Source organism: Leptopilina heterotoma, unplaced genomic scaffold, assembly GCF_015476425.1.
Source record: "Leptopilina heterotoma isolate Lh14 unplaced genomic scaffold, ASM1547642v1 Lhet_42, whole genome shotgun sequence".
In the NCBI taxonomy this organism is placed as follows: Eukaryota; Metazoa; Arthropoda; class Insecta; order Hymenoptera; family Figitidae; genus Leptopilina; species Leptopilina heterotoma.
In genome coordinates, this window is record NW_025111078.1 from 3,317,898 (window position 1) to 3,345,301 (window position 27,404).

Sequence of the window (27,404 nt, forward strand, 5' to 3'; positions counted from 1 at the left end):
ACTTTCCACTCGCACTTCCACTTTCCACTCTCACTTCCACATTCACTTCCCACTTTCCATTCTCACTTTCACTTCCCACTCTCACTTCCCACTTTTTATTCTCACTTTCACTTTCCACTCTCACTTTTCATTCTCACTTCCACTTTCCACTCGCACTTCCACATTCACTTCCCACTTTCACTTCCCACTCTCACTTTCCACTTTTCATTCTCACTTCCACTTTCCACTCTCACTTCCACATTCACTTGCCACTTTTCATTCTTACTTCCACTTTCCACTCTCACTTTCCAGTTTCACTTTCACTTTCTCACTATTAGGAGAGGAAAGTGAAGGCTTTAAAGCTTTAAAGGTTCGCAGCTTTTTTCACGTTCATGAAAAAATCAAGAAAGTTTATTTTAGAAATTAATTTGTCCAAAGAAAGTAAATTTAAAAAAAATTAAAAACCGTAAGAATTTAATGACCAAAATAAATAATCTGTAATTCTTTTCAAATGTTTGAAATATTAAAATTTGAAATTACAAAAATTAAATATAAAATTAGTACTCCTTTGGAAAGTGAGATGTTTTTATTTTCGATATGTGAAAATGTTTTATATTTATATTTTATCTTTTTAATTTACCTTTACAAGCTTTTAATACACACTTTGGAGTCTTTGAAATTGACGACGATTGCATTTTACTGAGATTTCGTCGGGGTCAACAAAAAAAAAAGTGGAGTTTTCACGATAATGACTCTTAAGCAGCAGCACTTGAATCCGTTTGAAGTGTGGTACAAGCTCTTCACCTATCGTCGCGAAACTTAAAATTTAACGTCTTTGATAACTGTTTAAGTGTTTAAAAACGCATATACGCAGCACTTTCTTTACAAGAAATTTTAATCTTTAAAAATTTTTGTAAAGATACAAAAGAAAGGTCAGATATTAAATAACAATTTCAATTACGTATTAAGGTAAAATAAAATATTCATAATTGGAAATATTTTTTGTTTATTTAAAAAATATATTTTCTAGAAAATAATTGCGATATTTAAACTATATTTATAGTTAAATATATTATATATATATATATATATATATATTTGTATATACAAAAAAATTTGCATCACCAAATATATTCTGCTTGATATATTAAATGCCGAGGTGACATTTACGTTCCTGACTCCTATCTGTTGGATTTACATATTAAATGAAATCTCCCTTTTTTAATTTTAAATTTTTGCCCCGAAAAAAAGAACAAGACAATCTTTAGAGCGTGTAATAAATTATCATTTTAATTAATCAATTATGAGTTATCTGAGCCCGCAAACTAGAGGAATTATGGCGCGATCCATTGATGCATCCTATATAAACAAAATAATGGATTTCGACCCTTGCTTGTTTAAGCTAATTTTTTTTGTTCCCCCATGTTTCGTTTATCGCTATTGAGTTTCTTTAACAAACTTTTTAATAATTTTTAATTTGATACTCTGACCTAAAAACTAAAAAAAACGTGCGTAAATATATTGCGACGATACATAAAGTTGATTTAAATTTTTAATTTCTACCCTGTCTATAAATTTCCCTTGATTCAATCATAATATTAAATATATTTTTGATGTTTATTTGAAGATTCTTTAATTTTAATAAGGGGACTATGGGGATAGGTATACAATTTATAATGATTTTTCTAAAGCTTCTTTCGACAAAGTAAATCATAGTATTCTATTAGTGAAGCTCGAGGTCCTAGATTAAAAGTTATCTATAAAGAAAAGACTATTGAGGGACCTCTAAGGCTTTTGGATAAAACTTGAAAGGATTGCAGGTCTTGGTGATCAACAGTTTGTACGAATGGGCACTTTTAGCCCGTGTAATTAAAAATAAATAAATAGAATAGTAGGTAAACTGTGAAAAACATTTGAAAAGATACCAACATCAATTGAAAATTAAAAAAAAAAAAACTTTTCATTTGATAGAAATAATTTAAAATGCAAGTGAACCGAATAAACACGAGATTGAACTGACGTAAGCAAAACGATGTATCATTAACGCAAGTAAAACAAAAAAAATCTCTTTAAAATTTAACTAAATGTTTTCGCCTCTAAAAATGAATAATTAAACTAAATGCTTAGAAGTAGATAATGTGAAAATGAGAAATTGAAAAAAGAACACTTTTCTATGCAAGCATTGCATATAATCTTCATATATTTAAACCTCGTGTCAGTAATAGAGATTTTATGAGGGAATTCCATAAAAATAATTGGCGTGTACTCGTGTATAAGTTAGAGCGTGTCAAAACAGCTTTCGCAGCTTCATGACCTAGATTGTTTTAATTTACTCGTTTAAAGCTTCATTGTTTGGCTGTTATTTTCCATCCAACTGGCCTTTCACTGACATAAATTAAACATATACTCAAATTTAACTTGACAGCATATCTCGAAATGTTGACATAATTTTTTTTTTCACTGGTACTTTACGCAATCACCATATAGATTCATGCTAAAAGCACCATTAAATTTGCCATTTATCTCTTATAAAAATGGGAATAAATTCATTTATGAAAATCAAAATTTGTAGATATAGTTATTTTTTTGACCTGATGAATTCAATATTTGTTTTTTGTGCAAATAAAACGAGAAGTTTAATAATAATTTATAATCGTTCAACTCAGTGTTTGATATTTTAATAATTTATAAAATTGTGATGATTTATTTTATACTCGTTTAATGGAAAATTATACAAAAGTTTGATTATTGAGGATTAGGGTAAAATTTATGAGGGTAATAGAAGGCTCACCTTGTGGATGTTAATGACTAGGCGATGATTTAAGAATAGCATTCTTGATAACTTTGGAATTATAATAATGAAACCATTTTACACGTTAATATCATCTTGATGATGATGATGACTAGGCGATAATTTAAGAATAGCCTGATAACTTTAGAATAATAATAATGAAACCATTTTTACTAATATTATTTTGCAAAAAAAAAAATACTGCGCCGTCGGATTTTATAATTGGCGTGAAACCTCCAGCTCACGATTTTTATCAGAAAGCAAAGAAGAGAGTCCCTTATGGCAATTTGTCCCCTCGTGCATTTAGTCTATGTATACAAAACGAGGCAAATAAAAGACAGACGCCCTTCCCCACGTGTTTGGTGGGTTCACGTGTTAAATTGAAGAGAGCACCGTCTATCAACTGCAGCGCACAAAGAACTTTGAATTTCGCTTTAAATATTATTAAGCTTACTCTTTAATAGTTGTACTATCGATTTATGGGATGAAAAACATCTAGTCTTTGAAGCACCTCATGTGGTTTCTTTCATTAAAAATTTTTTAATGTCAAATGTGTTCATTGCAAGTGTCTTAAATAATTATCCAAGAAATTAAATTATTTCTGAAATAACTTTTTTTTTATAAGTAGTAATAATTACATAAATGCAACTTACAGATTTATTGCCTAGTTGACGGACTTTGCAGGGTAGAAAAGCACGTGTGCCCAATTGTGCCGTTATGTTCGTTGCACTGCTTGAGTCAAAATAAGGCCCTGTGTATAGTCCAGTCATTCTTTTTACTTTAGTATGCGATCTCGTACTCACTCCTAAAACAGAAAAACGAAATAGATTTTAAAAAATAAATCACAATATTTGATGAAAAACATTGTATCCGGACTTCCACTGGGTCACTTCTGAAAACTAACTTTCTGGTCTGTAACGTCGAGCTTCAATTTTATCTTATTAAACCTAAGTACCGTCACCTTTCAGCCTTCTTCTAGCGTCTTAGAAATCTTTAGTACTATGTCCTTAATGATTTTTTCCTCCCTTTTGTAAGTTACTTCTCCAATTTTAGTGAGGAAACTGTTTTTTGAAAAATATTAGTTATGTTAATCTGATTGGTTTCTGTTTCCTAAAAATACTGATAGCATTATAAATTTTAGGTTCTTGCTTCTTCTTTTGTGGTTGTAGACCATTTCAGTCCGTCCTTGATTGTCATGTTGACATTCTTCTGCACCTTACAGAACATCAGCAGCTTTCTAAAGGATGAAGTGGAACGTCTTCAAAGGTTTGAAGAGAGAGTCGTAAAAATGGTGAATCCAAGAAGATGGGAAAAATCGAAGAGAGCGTATCCACCAACGTCAGCTTAGACGTGCTCTTAAGGACTTAAGTTCTAATAAGAGGCGTTGGAGGAAAGTCCTACGTTGATGTTCCGGGCAAACCTTCACAAGCAGATAATCTCTGACGTCAAGAATACAAGATTTATAGGGGTAGTACCTAAAAAAGTGGGTAAGGGTACAATCCTGTCTCATCAAGTGGAGATTGTAGGTCACTAGGTGTCATGATAACATAATAAGACTTTGAAAGACGGTGGACAGATCGGCTGCGTGCTTTAAGTGCAGAGAAACAGATCACAAGTTAAAAGCCAAAATTGATGAAAATGTGTACAAACTCCAAGTATCTGATTATATTCCTCCAAGGTTTATGCAGACTTTCCCCTAGCCAGATAATAAAAAATATATTTACATTCACCTACAGATAAATGGACATTGATCTATAAATATTTTCAATTAGGATTTATGGTTTATTAAAAAAAAAACTAATTCTAATATCATAAAACATTTACGTGTAAAAATACTTTCTATGAAATAAAGAATAATGCAAAAGACCATAAAAAAGGGGAATGTATTTTAAACTATACCCTATGTATCCGGATCATATTAACCACCATCAGTATAACTTTGATATTCAGGACAGTAAATGTTAGCACTAGTTGAACTGACGATATTACAGTTTTACAACTAGTACAGTTTTCAGCCGATTGGGAGTTCCAACAATATATTCACATTTTACACCTGTGTACGAAAGTTGTAGTACTTAACTTTTATTATCAATCAGGCATGAAATATTACACTGCAAAATTATAGTTTATTCTTAATGTCGAATTTTATCATCTCTACATAATAAATACAATTATTTTGAGAAAAAAAAATATCTCCTAAATTTTACAAAATAATATTTTTGATAAAATTCTTGAGTGCAACACTAATTATTGAATCCAATATCCAATTTGGTTTACGTTATAGGTTTCGCACCTATAAAATAAGATATTCGATCGACCTATTTTAAAATTAACTCATTTCCGAATTTCCCTGACATCAATAGCAGAAAAACGAAGAGTACAACTTCCGAGTATCTGTTCATTATTTGCAAATTGACATATCGACGTTTGCATTGCCTGAAGGGTTGCGGAGCTGATTAATCCATATTACCTAGATCGATGTGATCGTAGGATTTCTTGCAATTAGTCTCTATGTTAAGTGTCTAGTGTCAAACGTAATTAATGATGCTTTTAACGATTTCTGCGCATGGAACTTTATTGTAACCAAATGGATTATTTTGATTAATTATAGCCTCGAATCGTATCATTTTTATAAAATTGAATAATTTTATAAAAATTTCTTGAATAAATTTTGAAATTCGGTAGTGAAACTTGATACTTTTTAATCATAGTTTTTAAATTCGAATGTGGTTAAATATTAAAAGGTAGAAATAAAAAGAAAATACAAATTTGTTTTAGTAAAATAAATGATAAGGAACAATACATTGTTACAAATACGTTGATTGAACATGACGTGTCTATCGACAAAGTATTAATTGTTTACTCAAAATCATGTTCATCACTTGCAAATTGTGATAACATGATTCAATTTCTGAGATTAACGCATCAGTAACAGGAAGTACGCTCGGCTATTGATGTTGGAACTTGATTGAATATGGGTGTAACAGAAATCAATATTATTTTTTTGTTCTCTTTTTTTTATTAACATCAAGTTACGTGTGATTGCATCGTATAACTATTCTACTTTGGAATTATTTAGTAGCAGTCTCTGTTGTAATTCTATAGTGGTTTAAGCATCAAAGGTTGTATTTGAATTAGAAGTTTGAATTATTAGTCACCCGAACCATTTCACAGCATCAGTTATTCGGCAGTACGAAACTTGGAAATTTCCACCAATTACACCAATTGATTAAAGGAAAGCAAACAATACAAATGATCAGAAGTTTGAAATAACTGTGAATTATAACTATTCTCAATCTTATTGTTCCAAATGTCAAAATTTCGTCTAAATACATCTAATTAAAAATCTATAGTGTTTGTACAAATTTGTTGTCTTGATTTTGATTATTTTTATACAAAAAATAGTATGCAAATTAAGTGAAGAAAAACATTCTTATATTGGAAAGCATTATCGTTTTAGTTGAATTTGACAGTTTGAGATTATAATCATTTTTTTCGTTCTTAATAACTTATAGATAATAACAAAACATTTTACAGTTTTGCAATGTTGATGTTTCTTCCAGCAACTGATAGAGGATTTCATGTAATTTTTACTTAAATTTGACAGTTTGGGATTATAACCACTTTTTTCGTTCTTAATAACTTTTAGATAATAACAAAACAATTTTACAGTTTTGCAATGTTGATGTTTCTTCCAGCAACTGATAGAGGATTTTATATAATTTTTACTTAAATTTGACAGTTTGGGATTATAACCACTTTTTAAGTTCTCAATAGCTTTTGGATAATAACAAAACCATTCTACAGTTTTGCAATGTTGATGTTTCTTCCAGCATCTGATAAAAGATTTTATGTAATTTTTACTTAAATTTGACAGTTTGGGATTATAACCACTTTTTTCGTTCTTAATAACTTTTAGATAATAACAAAACAATTTTACAGTTTTGCAATGTTGATGTTTCTTCCAACGTCGGATAGAGAATGACTGACGACGTGTCACGCATCCATGCGTTGCTTAGGAGCGATTGGTGCGCTACGGTGAGTGATAAGTGAATGAAAGTGACGATCAAAGAAAAACTCGATTATCGACAGCCGATACGTAAGTTAAGATCTGTTAAGTAGCGTTGATTTTTTTTTCTCTGCACGTATATTTGAAAATAATTAATGTAAGTCAAAAGCCCTTTTAATCGACAAGTTAGAATGGTTCTCCATTCATTTAAAAGCTATCGATTAGTCTTGAAGTTGAAAAGTTTAAAAAAGAAGGTTAAGTAGATAATGAAACTTTCGTTGATCTTAACCACAAGAGGAAGAGCTTAATTTAGGCAATTAAATTTGAATAGACAAAAAGCAAAAGCTCGCAAAAGTCTAGAAGTCCTATAGTGTCGAGTGTAATTACGGATTTGAAGAAAGAGTGGAACAAATGATTTTTCATCTCAATTCACGCTTTATAAGTGCAACATTTTTTTTTTTTTTTTTTTGATAGAGGAAATACATTGGAGTTGGCACTGTGAAAATGAAGGATTTAATTTTTACTACAAGCTCCTTTCTTTGTCCAAAGTGAAAAGCCTTCTTATACCAAGAACTTGATTCTCATTCCACTGAATCGTACGAGAATAATCTAACGCCTTTGTCCATAGACTTTGTCAAGACTTCCTCTGAATATATTCATTCGAGCAAGAAAAATACGACGTGAACTTTGTCAGAATTTTACTTCTCGAGATAAAATATTTTTCAAGTTTGTCTACCAGTCTATATTAAACACCCACACACACAACCATTCAAGAACTTATAAAATTTTACACCCCTAGAGAACTAATTTATTGATATCATTTATTAATAAATCATTTCTAGAAGAAATAAAAATAACCAAACCCCATTAAAAATTAAAAAAATAAAATTGGTTCAATCAATTAAAAACTATGTTCTTATATAAATTTCCACTATTTGCTATTTATAAATTCGTGCTTTATTGGCTAGAAGAAAATGTCTGTGTGTTTCTTTTATTGATGGAGAAGTGTAAACAAATTTTTCTCTTTACTCTTTTATTTCGACAAGAATGAAGTCGTGTATAACAGTTAGTGTGAAACTTTCAAAGCTCTTTTAAAGTTGTCGAAATAAAAGCACATAATGCAAAGTTTCGCTAAACAAAAAAGAATAAAAGAAATGCAAAGGTTTCTGAAGTAAACAATATTCACTATTCTAGTTGAAAGCATATGATTTGTTTGCAATAGCTCACTTTTGTATTTTTTTTTATTTAAACTTTTTTTGTTATTGAAGCGAAACTTTTGCAGCAAAGCTAATAAAAAAATTCCTTTTTACAATTAAGAGTAAAATTAAATTGAATAATTGACTTTGGTTGTCCTTTAGTGAAAAGCCCCGCCACCACGTCAAGGTCTACTGAACATATCCATGATGACCCAACACATCTTTTTGGATATTTAATTTTTTCTCGTTCCAGAAAAAAATTTTCGAAAAAGTTCTTTCGCTTTATGACTATTGTACGTTAAATTAGATTTTTTTCTGCTCCAGTAATAAAAAGAAATATGTTCTTTATAGAGGTAATAACAATGCGATAATATAATTCCTATGCATATTGATTTCTTATAAAAAAAAATATGCACATAATAAAATAACATGATAAAAAGAAATGGAAATGCATTTTTTGATCGTTAAAATTTATTACACGGATCAAAGGCAAATTTGTTGGGTGATAAAGAGTACTATTTTATAATTTTATGTTAACAGGGTGATTATTAGTTTAGTATTTCAGGGAAATGTTGCTTATTACAAATAAGATGAACTTATGTTACTTAATTAGAAGTGTACTTTGAGGTATACTATTACCTGTTGAATCACTTCCCTAATCTTTAATTATCTCTACATAGAAAAAATATTTTACGTTTAAAGGAAGATATTAATTTTATTTTTAATTAATATTGACTGTTACGAATCGATACTTTATCAATTTTTCTCACTCTTGAATTTTAACTTCAGGATTAAAAGTGCATAATAATTATTTTAATCGGAAATAAATTTTTTTATGTAGATGATCTATTAGCAGCAATTAATGTTGTTGCTTCTTTTGTTTTAATATAAATTGCAATGATATTCTATTTTTAATTTCTAAATAATTATCTAGAAAGAAAAATAGTGCTTGGGGTGAAAATTTGTCTAGTATTCCAAGATAGAATAATTCGTTTTAGAAATGAAAATTTGCAGAACATTTTTTTTAAAAATGAGTACTAGTTTTTATCACTGGATATCTGGATAAGAAGTTTGTCTTGAGAAATTTGCAAAGTTTTCAGGCTCATTTCCTCAGAGTGGATGAAATATTGCAGTGAGAATTAGATATGGTTCTGACTGTGTGTTGTGCACTTTTGGAGTGGAGGATGGTTCATTTTCAACATGGAAGCTGGTAACGCGTGAAACTTCCCACTCGATTTAACATTAATTCTGTAGATTAATTACTTCACATGGAGGTAGTGTTGATTGCCTGGTTTCATACTCGTATACAAAGGTTTTGAATTATATGCATATTTATACAAGCAGGTTTCGGTAGCCCACTAACGATGAAAATTTACAAAGCATCACTTGCTTGTAATTACAATAAATTTTAAATGACAAAAAAAATTTTAAATATATGCTTTTTATTTTCATAGCCATAATATTGCTTACTGGGAAATTTTTTCACAAATATATGGGAAAATTTACTATAAAGATGCAGATGCAATTTTTGGCATCGTCAATTTCACTTGCACGCCACCACTCCATATTCACAAGTACACTTTTATAGCCAGACTGGCGCCGTCCACTTTCGAGTAATGTAAACGAACATCGAACTTCCATTCGGTGTGGTTTTGCTCATTTCTAAAGTTCGACTTTGAATTTTAACAGAATTTCTCTCTCTCACACACTAACTCATTTTTCTTTTTTACTTTCTTGTTGGTGTTTAATTTTAATTAAACTTTCCACAGGGTTTTTTTAATGTTTCTAAATATTATTATTTCTTAATTACAAACTTATGGTAATTTGATGTAAAAGTTGTTAAGCAATTGAATGAATTTTGAATATCTGTTCCGTTCACCACAAAATCAATACAATGGGAGAATGTATAATAGGGCGTCGACATTAATGATAGATTAAGAACTGGATGATCTTGTAATAAAATGAAAATTCGTTTCACTTTTGCAATTCAGATTATCCAAATTTTCAAAGTGTTCCATTTTGGGTATGTTTACGGAGACATAAAGTGCGACGCCTGTTATGATCGTTACGTGTGACGTTAATGCATCCAATTAAGGTGCGTTAATATACACCAAAAATATGACACCTATGGTGCGCAACTAACACGAGATGTAGGAATGTTATTGTTAGAAACAGTTTTATTGGGTTATAAAGTTTCTGTATTTCACGCCAATTTGGATTACATGTCATTGTAATAAACAAGTTAGTTTTAATAAATATTCATTCTAAATTATTGCATCTTGATAATTTTGTAACATATTTCGTGGAGAACCTGTAATTAATGATAATAATAAAATAAAACTTATCTAAATATTTATGATTTTAATTAATAATGTAAACTGGAATTTTTATTGATAAAGATAAATTTGATCAATAGGAAGGTATCAAACATAAAAGGCTTACGTCACATTTAAAGTTGCGACGTTTCGATGGTGTGGTTTACCATCCTCTTCAGGCTCATTTATCTAATAAATAATAATATTAAATTTTTAATTATGATTTGTATTGGTAAAAAGGTCTGTTTAAAAAGCCATTAGATATTTGTTTTGTATACGTTTCGAAAATATTATTAAAGCGATCTACCTCCTTCACTCGCCTTCGAGCGAATGACTCTGCTCTCTGCGAGACGCTCCTTATATACCAGCGCTTCGAGCGAGTGACGTCTGATTGGTAGGTAGCGAACTGGTGGGGCGCTCAGTCTCTCGACCTCAGCGCCGTGGGAGAGACTTGCTCGCAGTAGCAAACCTAAGCTTACGAAGGGCAGTTAAATTTTCCGCAAAGAAAAAATAAACAAAAACAACACAAGATTACCTTTCTTCAGGCAGATAAAAAAAAATTGACATATATTATGTCTTGCTTTTCAAATGATTTTCCATGCGAGATTTATTCAATACTTTACAGATATTTCTCAACATTAGGAGTGAAACATCAAAGTTATTGAATTTGTATGTTGTTACTGTCTAATTCTGCAAGGTGGTAAAAATCCATTTACCAACCACCAAAGTTAATAAACTATATTGAGGATTTCCCCACCAAATTTTCATTCTATAAAAACAATTGACAAGGAGAAATCTGGGCAGTCGACTGCGTAAACTTGGCGAAACTAAGTAAGACAGTTAGCCGTTTTTTAATTGTTACAAGTGATTTTGGTCTCGAGTGAAGACCCAAGGACAAAGTTCCTTTTATAAACGTTCTTTCAACTCATGAGTTTTGAGTAATTTTCTACATCGGCAAATAATTTGAGAATTAAGTGAAGGACATTAAAAGTTGATTGAGATATTTACGAGAAGAGATTTAAACTGACAAAACAGCACAAACTACAGAATTGTGAGTTTACATTTATTATTCCTTTACAACATAGCACAACACAAATATATAATTGAATAAATGTTATTATATTTTATTTTAATAAAGATAATGAATTATAAAATCAATTTATGAACTAAATCTTAAGTTTCACTTTTTCAAAATATGTTTCTTTTTTAAACGTACAATTGAATAATAATTGTATAGAAGAGAAAATCCACTACCTCTTTAATTTTCTTTATTAATTTGCCAAAGAGCAAATAGGTACGTTACTAAGGATAGATTTAAATTAATATAAATAAATTTTTTATTCTATTATTTTATAAATTCCATTCTTAACATCCATCAAAAACAAATTCTTGAAAAAAATTTTTTTTTTGCGTTTACAGTGACCTTACTCCTTAATTTACGCTGGGGCCCGTGCAGTTAATGCTCTAAATAAATAATTTATTTTTACCCTTTACTGGATAGCATAAAAATCATTTTACAAATTCCAGCTAGTATGATCACAAGAAAGAGAAAGATTGTTAAAAAATTTTGTAGTCCTTCCTTCACAATGCTTATGACGATAAAAGTTTATTTTTACATTTTATTGACAAGTGAAATTTTTATGATGATAGTGAATTATTTATGTATTTTTTATTACTTACTAGAGGGATGACAGATAGCAATGAAATAAATAACTATGAATAAAAAGAAAGTCATCACCCTTCTGATTAAACTATATAGTATTTTTCTAGCACTAAACGAATTATTCAATGTTTGAAATATTCATATTTATATAAAGAATATTTATATCTATTAATAGTTGTCCGCTCTCTACTAAAATATTTAACAAATCATTTTGTTTAATTTGTCATCTCCTTTTTATTTTCTTAACGTTTTGAAAAGATAATAACAAAGTATACATAATGATGCAATTAATTTCTTTACCTGCTAAATGGGAGAAAATTTATTATTTACTCGTCTTAATTCTTATTCTTGTATATTTCAATGTTGATGAATTGAAATAAAATATTAATTTCAATGTCGACAGGAATAATTTATTATTTATCAATTCAATAAAGGATCTTTATTTTAATGATTGATGAAAATAATTGTAATAAACTGCATTTTTACTTGTTAGTTAAGTAGAATTTAATTTTTAATGATTTAATTGCATGTAGAATTTTTTTAAAATAAGAATGACAAAAATAATTTATAACTAATTAAAAGTTTCTGATAATGGCATCAAGGATTTATGCTACAACACCGCTGCTAATTTAAATTAATCCAATCTCCCTATTACATAATTTATATCTCTAATATTGTAAACTAAACATATGTTAAAATAACTTGGCTCTCGATAATATTGATCTATGGCGATAAAATACTGAATGCCTGGCTTCGTTACAATATTACATGTCCCCTATTTCCCAGCATATTTTGATCTTAAATTTTCTTTTATTTTATTAATTTCTTCGTCGCACAAGTAATAATTTCTGAATAAGGTTAAAAGTAACTTAAATGCTGATTTGTTTTCTGCTATTTGAGTTTGTGTTACTTTGTTTTTGATAGTTTGATGATGTTTTTTATGTAATTACTGTATTACTGTACTTACAAAAGATCACTTTTCATTGTTGCAAATAACAGGTATTTTTTTAAATTTGTGATTAGATTTTTAGTTCAATTAAAGAAAACCTTTTTATTTATTAATTGTATTTAGTGAATGCATTTCGTAATCTCTTTTAATAGATGAGATCGCGCCCAAGCAGTTCTTCCGGCAATGAAAAAGATGATGTTTCTCAAGAGAGTTCACGGGCTAACAGGAGATGAAAGGTCAGGAGTCTGAAAGGTTAAAAATAGAATGCAGTTTCACGAAACAGGTGCCTGGTGATTCTTTATGGGAACTTTTATTAAGAGCAAATTAGCATAAGCTGAAGATGAAAATTTGGTTTCCCTAAAGATACGGTGTCTGAATTTTGAACTATCTCGAGGCATAAATAATTAAACTTTTTGAAGACACGGTGTCCCCTAGGTTCTTAATTACACATAACTTACTATTTTTAATAATTCTATGTGTTTGTATCCTCGTGTACTGCTTTTGGGTATTTTCAAGTGAACATGACGTGGAACTTCGATTTTTTAATCTTTTTATTTTTTTTTAATTTTTAACTTTATATACCAATTATTTTTTTTATCCCACGTACTTATGTATCACCTACAAGTAGGGTGACAACTGGTAGAGGTCCAGCGGAGCGAGAAAGTTGCAACTTCCCTCGAGACCTATAGTTCTCGGAAGCGAGTGAACATCAACGTTGGTGTGCTTTGGGAATCTCGCACAAAATTGCAGAATTTAGCATCAATGATATGGTTTATCTCAACTAGCCGTACATTGTATTTAAAAATCAACTTTAATGAAATCCTAATTTGATTCAGGGGTTTCTTATTCTAAAAAAAAGAATAACTTTAAATCTTTTACTTTTTTACCAGTTTTATGTTTTATGGATAAAATATTGGTTTTCCCCTGAATGTTAAATTGTGCATTAATACACCTCAGTATGGAATTTCTCTTCCGTTGCTTGTGCTGAAAACAAACAATATCAATATATGATCGGAACATCGATTCTGAATTTTATTTACTTTTTAATATCCCCTCTTGATTTTAGATAATTCGCAACATTTTTCTCTTTTCAAAATACACTTTTCCGAGGGGACGGAAAACAAAAAGGAGAAACAATCTTATATAGATTAAGAGACTTATTTACTTAAGAATTTTTCCTATTTAGTAAAATTTGTTTTTGAAATATTAAACAACAAAATAAAATTCAATACATATCATTATTTTTCTTATACATTTTTTCCTTTTTATTTACGTATTTTTTTTTTTATTTGCAGCATATTACAATGAATGTACCTTTGAGAACTTGCTTTTTGAATGTAGTACACTGTGTAGAACAAGAAGAGAAACAATTTCGAGGCGAAATATCTTGACATAGTTTCGTGCACGGTATGATGAGGCTCTACTAAAAGAAATGCCATATCAAACAGAAACCTAACAGGCAAATTTTTTTTAAGAAAAATATCTAAGTTTCATAAAAAAAATGTGACAAAAGTTATTAGATTTCATGATTTATTACATATCAAGTATGCTAAAAATAATCTTAGTTACACTCAGATTGTAAAAACAAACTTTTTATTTTTACAATTTCTAAAATAGGAAATTCGGAATGTTTTCTTTAAATATTTAATTAAACTCTGTATTATTTGCGTAAATACTGGCCGAGTTGCATATAAAGGAAATGCATATAAATTAAATTAACAAAAGGAAAATAGAAAGGACTTTTAAGACAGAATCCCACATAGAGTCCATTTATACCCACATACATATATATGAAATTACATTTGAAAATGAACATTCGAAATCTAAACTAAGTCGATACTCGTATTTCAATTTTATGTAACTATAATACTGCTTTTGCAAGAAAGGAACAAAGCCGATCTCCTAGGAGTGTAAACGATATAGCGTCAGCCACATTTCATTTCGTTATAATAATACTTCTACTTTTGGTATTGTACCATGTAAACGGGGTTATGTTATTATTTTCAAAACCCAGGTATTTCAAATTTCTAACAAAACTGTTAAAAATAAAGTGAAATTTATTTTTATCTGACTACCCACGTAAGGATATGGTTATCGACTTCAAGTAAAATTAAACTAAATTTTTTTTTAATCGACAGTTTAAATTTCTAATTTATTCATAAGTTATTTGAAAGTTGATTGATTAATTTCTTTCAAACTAATTTTGCAACTATCAGACGGAAGTCTAAAAATAAATTTCAAGACGAAGGTAATTTTTAGAATATAACACTGAGGTGAGACTAAAGTTTCACTTGCTTTCGCAAAGAAACCTGGTTTTTATAGTAGAATTTTTTTTCCAATTTCAGAAAGAATTCGGTTGATAGTGGGATACAATCGATAAGGGGGTTTTGTACAATATAGTAATAATGATACACATAAGGGTATGTGTAAGGCTTTGACCCTTCGGAATTTAGACGCGTTTCAGAAATCGATACGTAAGTTGTGGTGCCTTGGCACGTGCACGACTTATTAATTGTAATTTTAAATAGCTAGTAAATAGATTGTTGAGTTTTAAATAATAAAATTTTAATTTAGAAGCATAATAAATAATAATTATCATGAATTTTCATTAACAGTGTGATATTTAGCCAAACGTGGTTCCACTGGATGGAACAATCTAATTCTCACGTTAAAAATATGATTTGTAATTTATACAATCGAATAATTAGGCATTGAAGGTTTGTTACTTTGTGATCAACAGATATTTCGCGGAGAATCTGTAAATAATGGTAAAAGTACCAGAAGTTTATCTACTTTACTGTTTGTGTCATCTACCCTATACCCTTCTCTCTTAATGATCAATTATTTCCTGATAAGCTTCCAGAAAAATTTTTGATCTCTCAATAAGAAAATGGCTCTTGCCTTATTTTTCTCCCTTTGTCCTCTGTCAATTCACATTGATTAGTCCATTATTATCACCAAAAAATGTTGTTTTTAATCGAAAAACCTTTTCACGATTCTAATATTGAAATTCAATTCTCCAAGTTAAGGTCGGCCCTCACAGATGTTGCGTAAGACGGGAAAATTCAAATTCCAGGTAAGGTTGGCTGAAGGGATACAGCAGCAATTTAATAATGCACAAGTCTTGGAGAGAAACATCAGAATAAAGTTCCGATTTGATATTCGCTTTCTGTACGATTTCCTCTATTCGGTGCTCGTAGTTGTAAAACCTCAGTGGTGGTATTAATATTTTAAGACAAAAAAATAGTAAGTCAAAAATTTACTTTACATTTCAGACTCAGTGAATAAATCCATCTTTGATTTTTCGCTACCACTTAAATTGAGTATTTCAATCGAAGATGTGAATTTCGTTTTTGTAGAGCCACTGTTGGGTTTTTGGTTTTAGTAAAACTGCACATCTGATTCAAATATTATTTAAATGCATTGATATCGATCGCTCCGAACGACACTATCTCAACTCTGGCGCGTGCTGTCTCAACTCTAGACTTTTCACTAAAGGACATCCAAACAGCAAGAATGGAATCAAAGAATTCAGAAATAATACCCAATGTGAGCAGGCCGGAGATGGTAAATCATTTGATTAGAACTCGATTGTGGGGTGATCAATTTCTTGCAGGGCAGTAAAGATTAGATCATAGTGGAAGGAGAAAGAAGTAGAAGAGAAATTACGATCAGTCTCTTAAGTGTCAGCAGCAGCAGAAGTGCCGTCAGTCTGGTGTCTTCGGAGTTGGACATGGAGGCTATCAACGAAGAACGTGTAAGATGCCAAATGTTAAAAGCAGAGGAAGCTGAAATGCCTTTCAAAATTGATGATGAAGTCCAAAAAACAATAAAGGATTAGATAAGGAACACTACGTGGAATAATTTTCGTGCATCAGATGTATCAACAAATTTTACCAATAACTTCAAATAATAGACTACAAGATGCAACAAGAGGTGTACCAAGTTACAATTGAGATCCGCGACTTGGATTGTCTTACCCAGGTAGAAAAGTCCAGCAAGCAGTTGTCACTAACCTCAAGGAAAGGGAAACTTTGAAGAAAGGGTCCATAAAGATAATTTTTCTGTCGTTCCTAATCAGAAGAAGAGTGACAGTCATCATCTATCATCGATGACTAGATTATGGCTACAAGAAGAGCTTATAAGACAGAGTCTTTAGGCCAAGGTCTTTAGTATCCTTTTTGAGGATACCAAAAAAGTCTCCTAAAGGCCAACAAATAAATAGGTCAGAAGAAGAACGACACCATAGAGTCGCGATTGCGACTAAAAGGGACATTCACCTACGAAGTTTAAAGCCAAAAGGTAATTACGTTCAAAAAAAAACTAAAACAGTGTCCAGTAAAAAAAGACCGTAGTGGTTTTTAGCAACTCCACCAAAATATGTTAATATTTATTCGAATAAAAAGAGAGATTATAAACTGCTGATAACTGCCTCAAAACAAATTATAAATTTAAATATTATTTCTAATTCAGGAGTGTACAATTGACTGTTTAGTATTTATAACCAACCGACAATAATTGACAGTAAAAATAATAAACATAGATTATAATCTGCAACACCCTTAGGGACATGAGAAAAGTAGTTAGCAACAACATTATCACTTGTCTTAGTTAGGTATTTCAACTTAGTTCCCAAAGGATTCACTGATTATTTTGACTGCGTTATAATAGTTATATTTCTCTCAAGGTAGCAGAAACTCGATTAACTTTTAATTTAATAGCAATAAAACTATTCGCTAACAAAAGTGACAATTCATTAAACAGTGTTTATTTAGTAACACAGAATAGCAATTAGATTAGTCTTTTTAGCTTTCAATTATCAAATTAATCATAAAATTATTTTTTTCCCATAGATCGAAATTATTCCCTTTTGTATCTTCTTTTTACTAATCAGATTTCACATATTAAATTCTACCAAGAATAAAAACGATATTTACGAATAAGATTTCTTTTTAGATGAATAATATTATATGTAATTTTAGCCGCAACATGAGAAACAAGAATGTGAAATTTGTATGAAATTGAAAAGTACAGAGTGAAAATAAATGAAAAATGCAATTTGGCGTTGAGAGTGTCGGGTGTTTGATAGGCGAGACAGACTGAATAAAAAGGCAAGTAAAATGTACTGCTTTGAGAAGCATTTTCTTCTGGGTAAATGGATGTAGAGAATAGTACCAGATAAGTGTTTCGTGGATTAGTTTTCCTATTTTCGTAGCAATGTCTTGTTTCTCTTTTTCTTTTGGAATAAATCCTACAGGGACTTTTCTTTTATACCAAGACTTTTTTCCTTTCTTCTTTTTTCGTTGAGGGAAAAAAATGGATGTTAATCCAAAGATTTGGATCTAAAAGCGGAACAAAACCCGCATAGAATAAATGTCACATCACCTTCCATTCGAAAGTACATAACATTATATTTAAACCTGAAAAAATTCTTTCTTGATGGTAAGAAGAAAAAATAGGAAAATTGATTCGTGAATTGTCTGTACACGAAAGGGCCCACACCATTAATCCTCTCGACAGCTATAATAACGAACTTGGCTCGACGATGGAAGCAGGAGGAGGCTAAGAGGCTCCTGTTTTCTCCAAGTGAATTATTGCAGGCATCTTTTAGCAACGTGCGGACAATTTAATAAAAAAATAAAGAGAAAAAATACTATTACGCTAACATTTTTATCACGAACTTTACTCTTTTTTTTCTTGTTTGCTTCCTCCTTTTCTTTAATCATTTCCTCTCAACACTTACAATTTGTCATTATATAGGTAAACAGAGTTAAAAGGATATAAATTTAATTTTTCTTTAAAGTGGAATTTTGTTTGTTCCCCTTTTGTTTAACAATACTATAACTTGTCTTCAATTTGAACTACTTTCAATTTAAGGAGTTGCAATATTTATGTTTGGGAAGTGTGCCAAAATTTGCAGTGGCTTAGTGAATCTTATTTGAAGTGGAATACAGACTTTTTAAGGTGAATGTAATAATTTGAAATCATTATATAAATATCGTAGTAGATTTCTTACGTTTATATAATAAAGTATCTAAAAAAATACCATTTGCTGCTATTGTAATTAGTTTTTAATACTGTTGTTGGAAACTATCAATAATTTCAATCAATTGGAATCACTGTATCAATTGTTAGTTCCCTTAATCGGAATTAATAACAATTTTAACATCTGGCACAACTAAATATTCTGAATATATACCCTGAAATCCCCACTCCTACTTTTCGCGCATGCGAACTGCTACACTTGGGAGCAGAAGAGAGAATGACGCAACTCGCCAGAGGTTCCGAATATATACCCAGAAATCCCCACTCCTACCTTTCGCGCATGCGCATTAGATCCCCTGTCGCGCTACTCGCACCTACTCGCGTCAGATTCGTCCCACTCCATCAGTCCCACTTCAGCCACCGCTGACAGTACTTCGACCACTGTTCAAGAACTGGAAAAATTGCGCGACAAGGTTTTTAAGGTGAAATTCTGAGCTATTCTATCACAATACATATAAATCTTTTTATTTAATTTTTTTAATCCAAGAACCTGTCCATAAACCCATTCTCGAAAACATGCATCAAACACTTAATAGACTATTGTTCTGATTTTAAAATAATTATCATCTTTCCAACAATTACCATCTCATTTGTTAATCAAAAAGAAAAAGTTTTTAAATATTTAAATTTCACATTCTATGTAATATTAATAAGTTCAATTCAAAGTAATAATTTAAATTACTCATTAATTTGTCCCAACGACAACATTTTTATCAAAAAGTTTCATTTCATTGAGAGACTAGTTGACATACTTCTTTTTCAAATGAAATTTGATGAATTATTTAAATATTTTAACTTTATAATTGTATGTTATTAAAAACATTGAATTTCAAATTAAAAAGCAAAATATGTTAAATAAAAATGGTCTTAATCAATTTTTTTTTTATTGAAATAGAGTTGTTAGCAGTTTACACCGGCAAATATAGCGATGAAGCTGATGAATGTTTTATGAGAATATTTTATTTTAAAATACGGCAATCCGAGAAGTATGACGTCCATATTAAACATTTCAAAGTTCAAGTCTTTGCAGAATGTAATTTACTCGGTTGGCTCATCTGCCGTGAAAGCTGGTATCGTGGTTGTTCTAAAATTTGATTTAATTTAATTAGACTAATATTTTGAATTTCAACCCTTCCATAGACGAAAATTAAATATGCAATTGTGCAAATTAACGGATGGAATGTTTCAAAAGGGACGAAATTACGCAATATACATGTTCACCAAAGGATTAAAACGAATTTAAATTTTTTATTTCCCTTTTTTCGCATTTACGTATGTAGTTAAAAAAAATGTAATTTTTTCATTTCAAAACTAATTTCAGGATAACTTGATTATTATCCCATATGTGTAATTTATTCAGAAAATTTTTTATTTCAAATTTCTTTGAATTCATTTTTTTTATACAAAATCAGTGGAATTAAACAAATTTGTTGATTTTTAAATATTATGAAGGTAAACTGAATCATTTAGTGGAACTAATTTTGAAGAAAACTGATTAATATTGCGAATGTTGTCGCAGCTTAATTAGCTTAAATTAGAGCAATAGAGAATGATTGATAGCAGTCAACAATAATGAATAGGATCATGATTACATATTTAATAATAAATTAATTTAATGATCAAATATTGATTCATCCATGGCGCTGTGCTAAATTTGCCTCTATACTATAAAATCATATATTGGAAAATAGTTTAAATTCTTTTGTTCTATTTAACATGAAATTTCAACCGCAATTTTCCACACCTACATACAATAGATATAGTCATGTGGAATATTATTTTTCTCCTGATTATCGTGACTTTCGCGAAATACTATCACAAAGTAAAAGTATTATAAGAAATCTTATTTTCATTCTTCAGGGGGGTCTAAAAGTTTTCCAACGGCGTACACACATTTTATTAACAGAAAAGTAAATCCTCTTATGCAGTTTGAAAGCAAGCGGAGCGTAACAAGAAGAAAAGTCTGTTGGGTAAGCATCAGAAGACTGGATCATGATATGTATAAAGAAAAGAAGAAGCATATAATCGGATAACGCTAAACAAAAAAATTCCAACGAACTAGGAATATAGATCGATTAAATCTAATCTTGTTCGCTTCGGTGAATTTAAACGGTGGTTTGGGAAATTCGGTACCCCACATCACCACCACAAAAGGCTGGCATGCGTCGATTCTGGTGGCACGGTAAAGGATTTTGCAGAATTCCCGAACAGCAAGTAAGATTCGAGGGTGGGTGGACAACTTGCGCAGGAGTCGCGCACGCGCATTTACCATTTACCCGGCGACAAGATCATCTACTATATGTAGATAACAGGTACTACCTTTAGCTGCTCCAGTTCTACTATATGCCATGCTGCCTGGAACCTGGAGTAAAGGGAGATGTCTGAGAGGGAGGGTGAAAGGAAAGTTTCTCCACCGGTCTTTAAAGTAGGGGGGGCATGATCCAATCTTACTTCCCACCGTCCTCAATTTGAGAAATTTCTTTCATTTCTCGATTTCTAGTTAGAAATTTATTACAGTACCTGATATCTACTTGATGAAAAGATATTAAAAGGACATTAGCTTTGAATTAGAGAAATATGTATGCCATAGCAAAATGTAGTCAGCGTCTTTTTGATCTAATATTAAATACAAATTCCCCTTATTATTTATTTTCAATAAAACTTTACATCTAATTATAATTTTAGGGGAAATTATATTCACAGTAGGAAATTTTCAGTATACTTCAAGTAGATACCCAAGATTAGAATGCATGACCTGACGTTGAAAATGCATTAAGAAAGGTATGCATCAGACGAAAGATAAGATCACTAATTCGTACGACAGTGTATAAAGTAGAAAATAAATTACAAGGAAAACTCATCTTAGAAATAGAAAATTATTTCGAGAGTTAAAAATTTTATTCCGGTAATTTCCATTTATAGTATTATAACAATGGAAATATGTTTAAAATACTTTAGAAACTTAAAAAGTTCAATAGTAAAATAGCTCAGAAATTCACCTTAAAACCCCTTTTCACTATGGGAAATAAAGTTGCAGTTATCCAACTCTCGAACAGTGGTCGATGTACTGTCAGCGGTGGCTGAACTGGGACTGATCGCATTGCGACGAATCTGACGCGAGACGGTACGAGTAACATGGTGGGAGATCTAATGCACATGCGCGAAAGGTAGGAGTGGGGATTTCAGGGTATATATTCGAAACCTCTGGCAATTTTAGTCATTCGTTCTTCTATTTTCAAGTGAAGCAGTTCGCATGCGCGAAAGGTAGGAGTGGGGATTTCAGGGTATATATTCAGAACCACTGACTAGTTAAAAGTCATTCTTTCTTCTGTTCACATGAGCGAAAGGTAGGAGTGGGGATTTCAGGGTATATATTCAGAATATTTAGATGTGAGAGATATTAAAATTGATAGTAACTCCGAATAAGAGAGCTAACAATTGATGCAGTGATTCCAATTGATGGAAATTATTGATAGTTACAGTCGTTGCTAGTTTCCAACAACAGTAATTAAAACTTGTTATAGTAGCAGCTAATGGCGTAGAATTCCAGTGGAGTCTCGTTCCTTTAATGCAAATAGTAATAGTAGGAAGATCCTACGCTTCTGATTTCGCTAGAGAGGACGCGACCGATTATGGGTTTTGAGTTACTCGATGCACGACAGGTAAGCTACGTATTGATGCCGTTACGGTTGTATGCGAGAGAATAACAGAGAATTGACGACACTATACACCATAGTGTATCGTATTACGATATCACGTCTAAGCTCTAACAGAGATGAATTGGTCTCTATACAATAGTCTCCTGTCTTTTTATACCCCCCTTTTCAGTTATATATATATATATATGTACTATATGATAGCGGAAAGAGGAATTTCAAATATGGTTTGGATCCTCTTTGACTTCCGCTTTATTATTATACCAAGTGTATCGTTTTACGACATTACTGCGTACGCTCTATACGTTACTGTCGGTTCGTAACGACGTTTTCAAAGTATCATCAGCGTAACACACGTTTCGCACCGATTCGCAGATTTGACAATGTTGGGTTTGTATACATGAAGAGACGAGAGAGAGTTTGGATTTTAATGATGAAGCTGTAAAGGACCACACAGAGGGTGAGCCTTTCTCCCGGCACATACGGTATGAATGATTAAAAGGTTCAAACAGAATCGTTTGCCCTAGATCGAGCTACTGTTGGGGGGTCTTTATAAATTCTTATCACAATGGATTTCAACTATTTTATGTATTATAGTTCTTTAATATATATCTGAGTTTTTAAATGAAGGGATCGATTTCCCTTTTCGTGATTGTCACTTAATAGGGGAGAAGAGATTATCTATTTTCAGCACATATATTTTAAAAAAATTAATCTGAAACTCTTTCTTTAAATTTAATTCACTGATATTCCATTTCTTGAATGTTTGGAAACCCCCATCTTTTTAAATACAATAAATTATTCTCTAAATAATCTTCCGATTATCTAAGAACATATACATATTTCTGAACAGTTAAACATAAATGTTGACTTTAGGAACAAATTCCGCTACATGTAATGTTGACTGAAGGAAATTTTGCCGAACTTCTTATCGTAAGATGTAAAAATGGCAAATTTATATTTAAGCATAGGAGTATAGTGAACAAAGTGGCACTATAACCATTATACGATAGGAAGGTTAATGTAGGTTAATGGTCAATTGGTAGCTGGAGTAATATTGTAAATTGTGAAACTTTTACATTTTACGCCACACACCAACGGGGTACATATTAATTTAAACTTCACATTTCATTATCTGTTTATAAATGTTTCTTTAAATTAAATGTAACAAATGTATTCTTTAATTTTATTAATACACTGGAATCTTTTCGGAGTAGAACCGGTTTTATCGACAGTCGAGTTCTAATGATGTGTACTACATCATCATTTTTGTTAAAGTCGGAGGCTCTACAGATAAGGAGTGCTTCTTGACGACAAGACCCTCCAAGAAGAAGATCTTATTAAAACTCGAGGTTCTTCAGATAATAAACTTAATACTCAATGTTTCGTCTACGAAACAACTTGAAATTAAAAGTACTCGCATTTGTCTGTACCATTGGGCTTTTTCGCGAATCGTCCTAGAAATTTTATTATTCTTAGTATTCCGCGTACGACATAAATAAAAAAATTCTGCGTTCCTGATATCTAGTCCTACAATCATGTCATTGTAATTCCATGACTGAATCCCTTGGGTGCACTAAAATCTACTAGCGTCTGAGGACTGTAATCCAGAAGTCAATTCCAGAATATCATCAAAAGAATATAAGCATCGTGAACCTAATAGAAACAACTAGAATTAACTGGAGCAGTCAAGATGTTAGTAATCGTTCCATCTATCTGCAGACAGCAGCAAATTAGATTTTTCCAAATTGACATTTTTGAAGACCTGCAATGTGACGGTTACCACAAAACTTTTTTTTATACAACCACTAGTTGAACTAATTAATGAAGGATGAAGATCCTAAATTTTCTAATTGTAAATTGTTAATTTTACAAACTTAAATTTCATTTTGTGTGACAATTTTTTGTCGACGAGAGTTTCTTATTATTATTCGAAATGTCGAGATATCCGTTTAGTCAGGCAGTAGATTGAGTTTGGTTGCTGTGGTTAAAAAAGTTTTACTACCTATGTCCAAGCCAGACGGAAAGTTTTACAGTAGTTTCTGACTAATCTAACTTGACATTTTTCCACTTAAAAATAACATGGTCGTAAAGATTTTTGATAGCGTTCAAAAAATCCAATCGTTCTTTTAAATTATTTTTGCAATTTCATTTATGATATAAAAAATTTATATTTATTCACCTATAGAAAATAAAGCGGAGTAAAATTAAAAAAAAAAATTAATTATTCTAAACTTTATAACAATCGAAATGATTAATTCAATAACGTAAAAACAATAAATTATCTTTTAATAATAGTTAGTAAAATAATTATTTAATATTGTCAGTTTGTATAATTTTAACTCTTCCAATATTCTAAATTCAAATAATAATTGCAATCATTCCGGGTTAATACTTATAACTAAAAAGCCAATTAACATTTTATAAAAGCGTTCTAATTAGTGTAATAACTATTTTGTTTATAATGATCATCATCATGATTTTCGAATTATTTTGCAATTAATCAAAACTCAAAATAGTAATTACTAATTTTCGATTTAAGTTCGTAATGAATACTAATTACAATAAATACAAAATAATATTATATTTTGTAACATTAATTATTACTATTATTATCAAATAAAAACTTTTTATTTTTTAATAAATTAAGAACCAAAATATCTCTCGAGATTAAATAATGAAACATTCTCATATATATTAACATTACTAACATTTTGTATGCTAACATACAGCGAGCTTTATTGAAAATCAGCTTTTAACTTTTAAGAGCGTAAAAATCAAATTAAAATTAAAAGTTAAGAGGAGTTTTGAAAAACGATTCAAATGCTCATTAAATTTTGCATATTAAAATGAAGCAAAAATTTTAAATAATTTCCTCCAATTTTATTTAAAGTTTTTACATGAAAAGGGGAGCGTAGAAAATAATTCTGAATTTTTTCCCTCACTTTTAAAATCTCTACATTTGAATTAGAAAAAATTGGATATAAAACAGTTATTAATTAGTAGCAAAAAAAAATTTTATAGAAAAGGAGAAATATAATTAAAAATTTATAATTTAGAAAAAAATATATAATACCAAAAACTGGAAATATCAATTGAATACATATAAAAAGGAAATTGCACATATTATATTATTGCGGGAGAAAAATGACAAATTTACGATTAAATTAAAGTCTTATAGATTCCCTTTTTTTGGGGAGTTTTGAAAAGAAATTGCATAACTCTGCGTTCTGCGAATTCGCCAAGTCGTAAAGATCGTTCCTTGCCGTTGAAACTTTATTTAGCGATTTATCGTGACTCACGGGAGCGTTAAATGTTTCTTGGTGTAACGAAATATTTCATGCAGTCTCCTCCACTCCGTTAACCCTCCGACCTTTCTTCCACCTTCAACTTCCTTCCGTTGTTCAGTGCGCGCATTTTACGTTTTATCAAGAAAAATTATAGGTTGACAAAAATTTGTCTAACAAAACGTTACCCAGCGGAAAGATCAAATAAGGATAAAAATTTTTTTACAAACCATGAAAAGTATTTTACATTTAATTTAATGGATATGCATTCAGTTGGGTGTCTAGAAATAAAAATGTTTAAAAGGATACAAAATAGCTCAGAATTTCACCTTAAAAAACCTTGTCGCGCAATTTTTCCAGTTCTTGAACAGTGGTCGATGTACTGTCAGCGGTGGCTGAAGTCATCTGTCTGAAGTGGGACTGATGGAGTGGGACGAATTTGACGCGAGTAGGTGCGAGTAGCGCGACAGGGGATCTAATGCGCATGCGCGAAAGGTAGGAGTGGGGATTTCTGGGTATATATTCGGAACCTCTGGCGCGTTGCGTCATTCTCTCTTCTGCTCCCAAGTGTAGCAGTTCGCATGCGCGAAAAGTAGGAGTGGGGATTTCGGGGTATATATTCAGAACCTTTGGCAAAATTAGTCATTGTTTCTCGTGTTCACTTGCGTGAAATGTAAGAGTGGGGATTTAAGGGTATATAGTAATCAAGTAAATTAAATATTTTACCAAACACAAAAGAAAAATTAGTACAGATATTACATATTATTGCTTATTCAAATTAACCGGTAATTAAAAAAAATTAATTTAAAGACTTTGAATAAAAAATAATAATGTTTTCAGGTAACAGTGGACGAGTTTTCGAAAATAAGTTCTCGTAAATAATTTGCGAATCTAGTTACTACTCGATAATAAAAAGAATAACAATGTCAACTAACCAAATGAATATGATGTCAAAGGAAAAATAAAATCCACTTCGAAATGAATTCAAATTTGTCATTGAAGTGAAATCAAATTACGTAATTGCAATCCAAAACAGAAACTCTCACTTGAGCTTAATAGTTATTATAAAGAAAAATGAATTGTATCCAAACGGTGGAAATTATTAATTGAATTGTAGTTTAATAATTAATAAATAATCAATTAAATTATTAATTATTAGATTTTATAATTAGATAAATTGTTTTTAGTGAACAAAAAATATAATATATATAATTTAAAACAATTTAAATTATCGAATTAAGCAAACAAATTAAAAAAGGGAAGAAAATAAATATGTAAAAAAAAAATTTTTTTTGAATACATTAAAATAATGTAGACATTTTAAAAAGTACAACAGAAAAACAATTTCACTGTTAAAAGAAAATTTCTTTTGTTATTCAGACGGGAACGATTATTTACCGCAATTAGCAGTTGGGGAAATGTCTTCATTTCTATACAACCAGAACAATGACTATCATTAACGTTGCAGAAAAATAAGTACCCACTTGCAAAATCAGGACGCGTAAAAAGCTCGA

The 27,404-nt window shown here is 30.5% G+C and overlaps 1 protein-coding gene across 1 annotated transcript in view; it reads right to left on the reverse strand.

Moving 5' to 3' along the window:
• Positions 1-27,404, reverse strand: part of LOC122506511 (lachesin-like) — a 50,893-nt gene that overhangs the window by 11,335 nt on the left and 12,154 nt on the right. Inside the window, exon 2 of the mRNA XM_043618737.1 lies at positions 3,424-3,575. Within this exon, the coding sequence (XP_043474672.1) occupies positions 3,424-3,575 (152 nt within the window). The remainder of the gene's footprint in view (positions 1-3,423; positions 3,576-27,404) is intronic.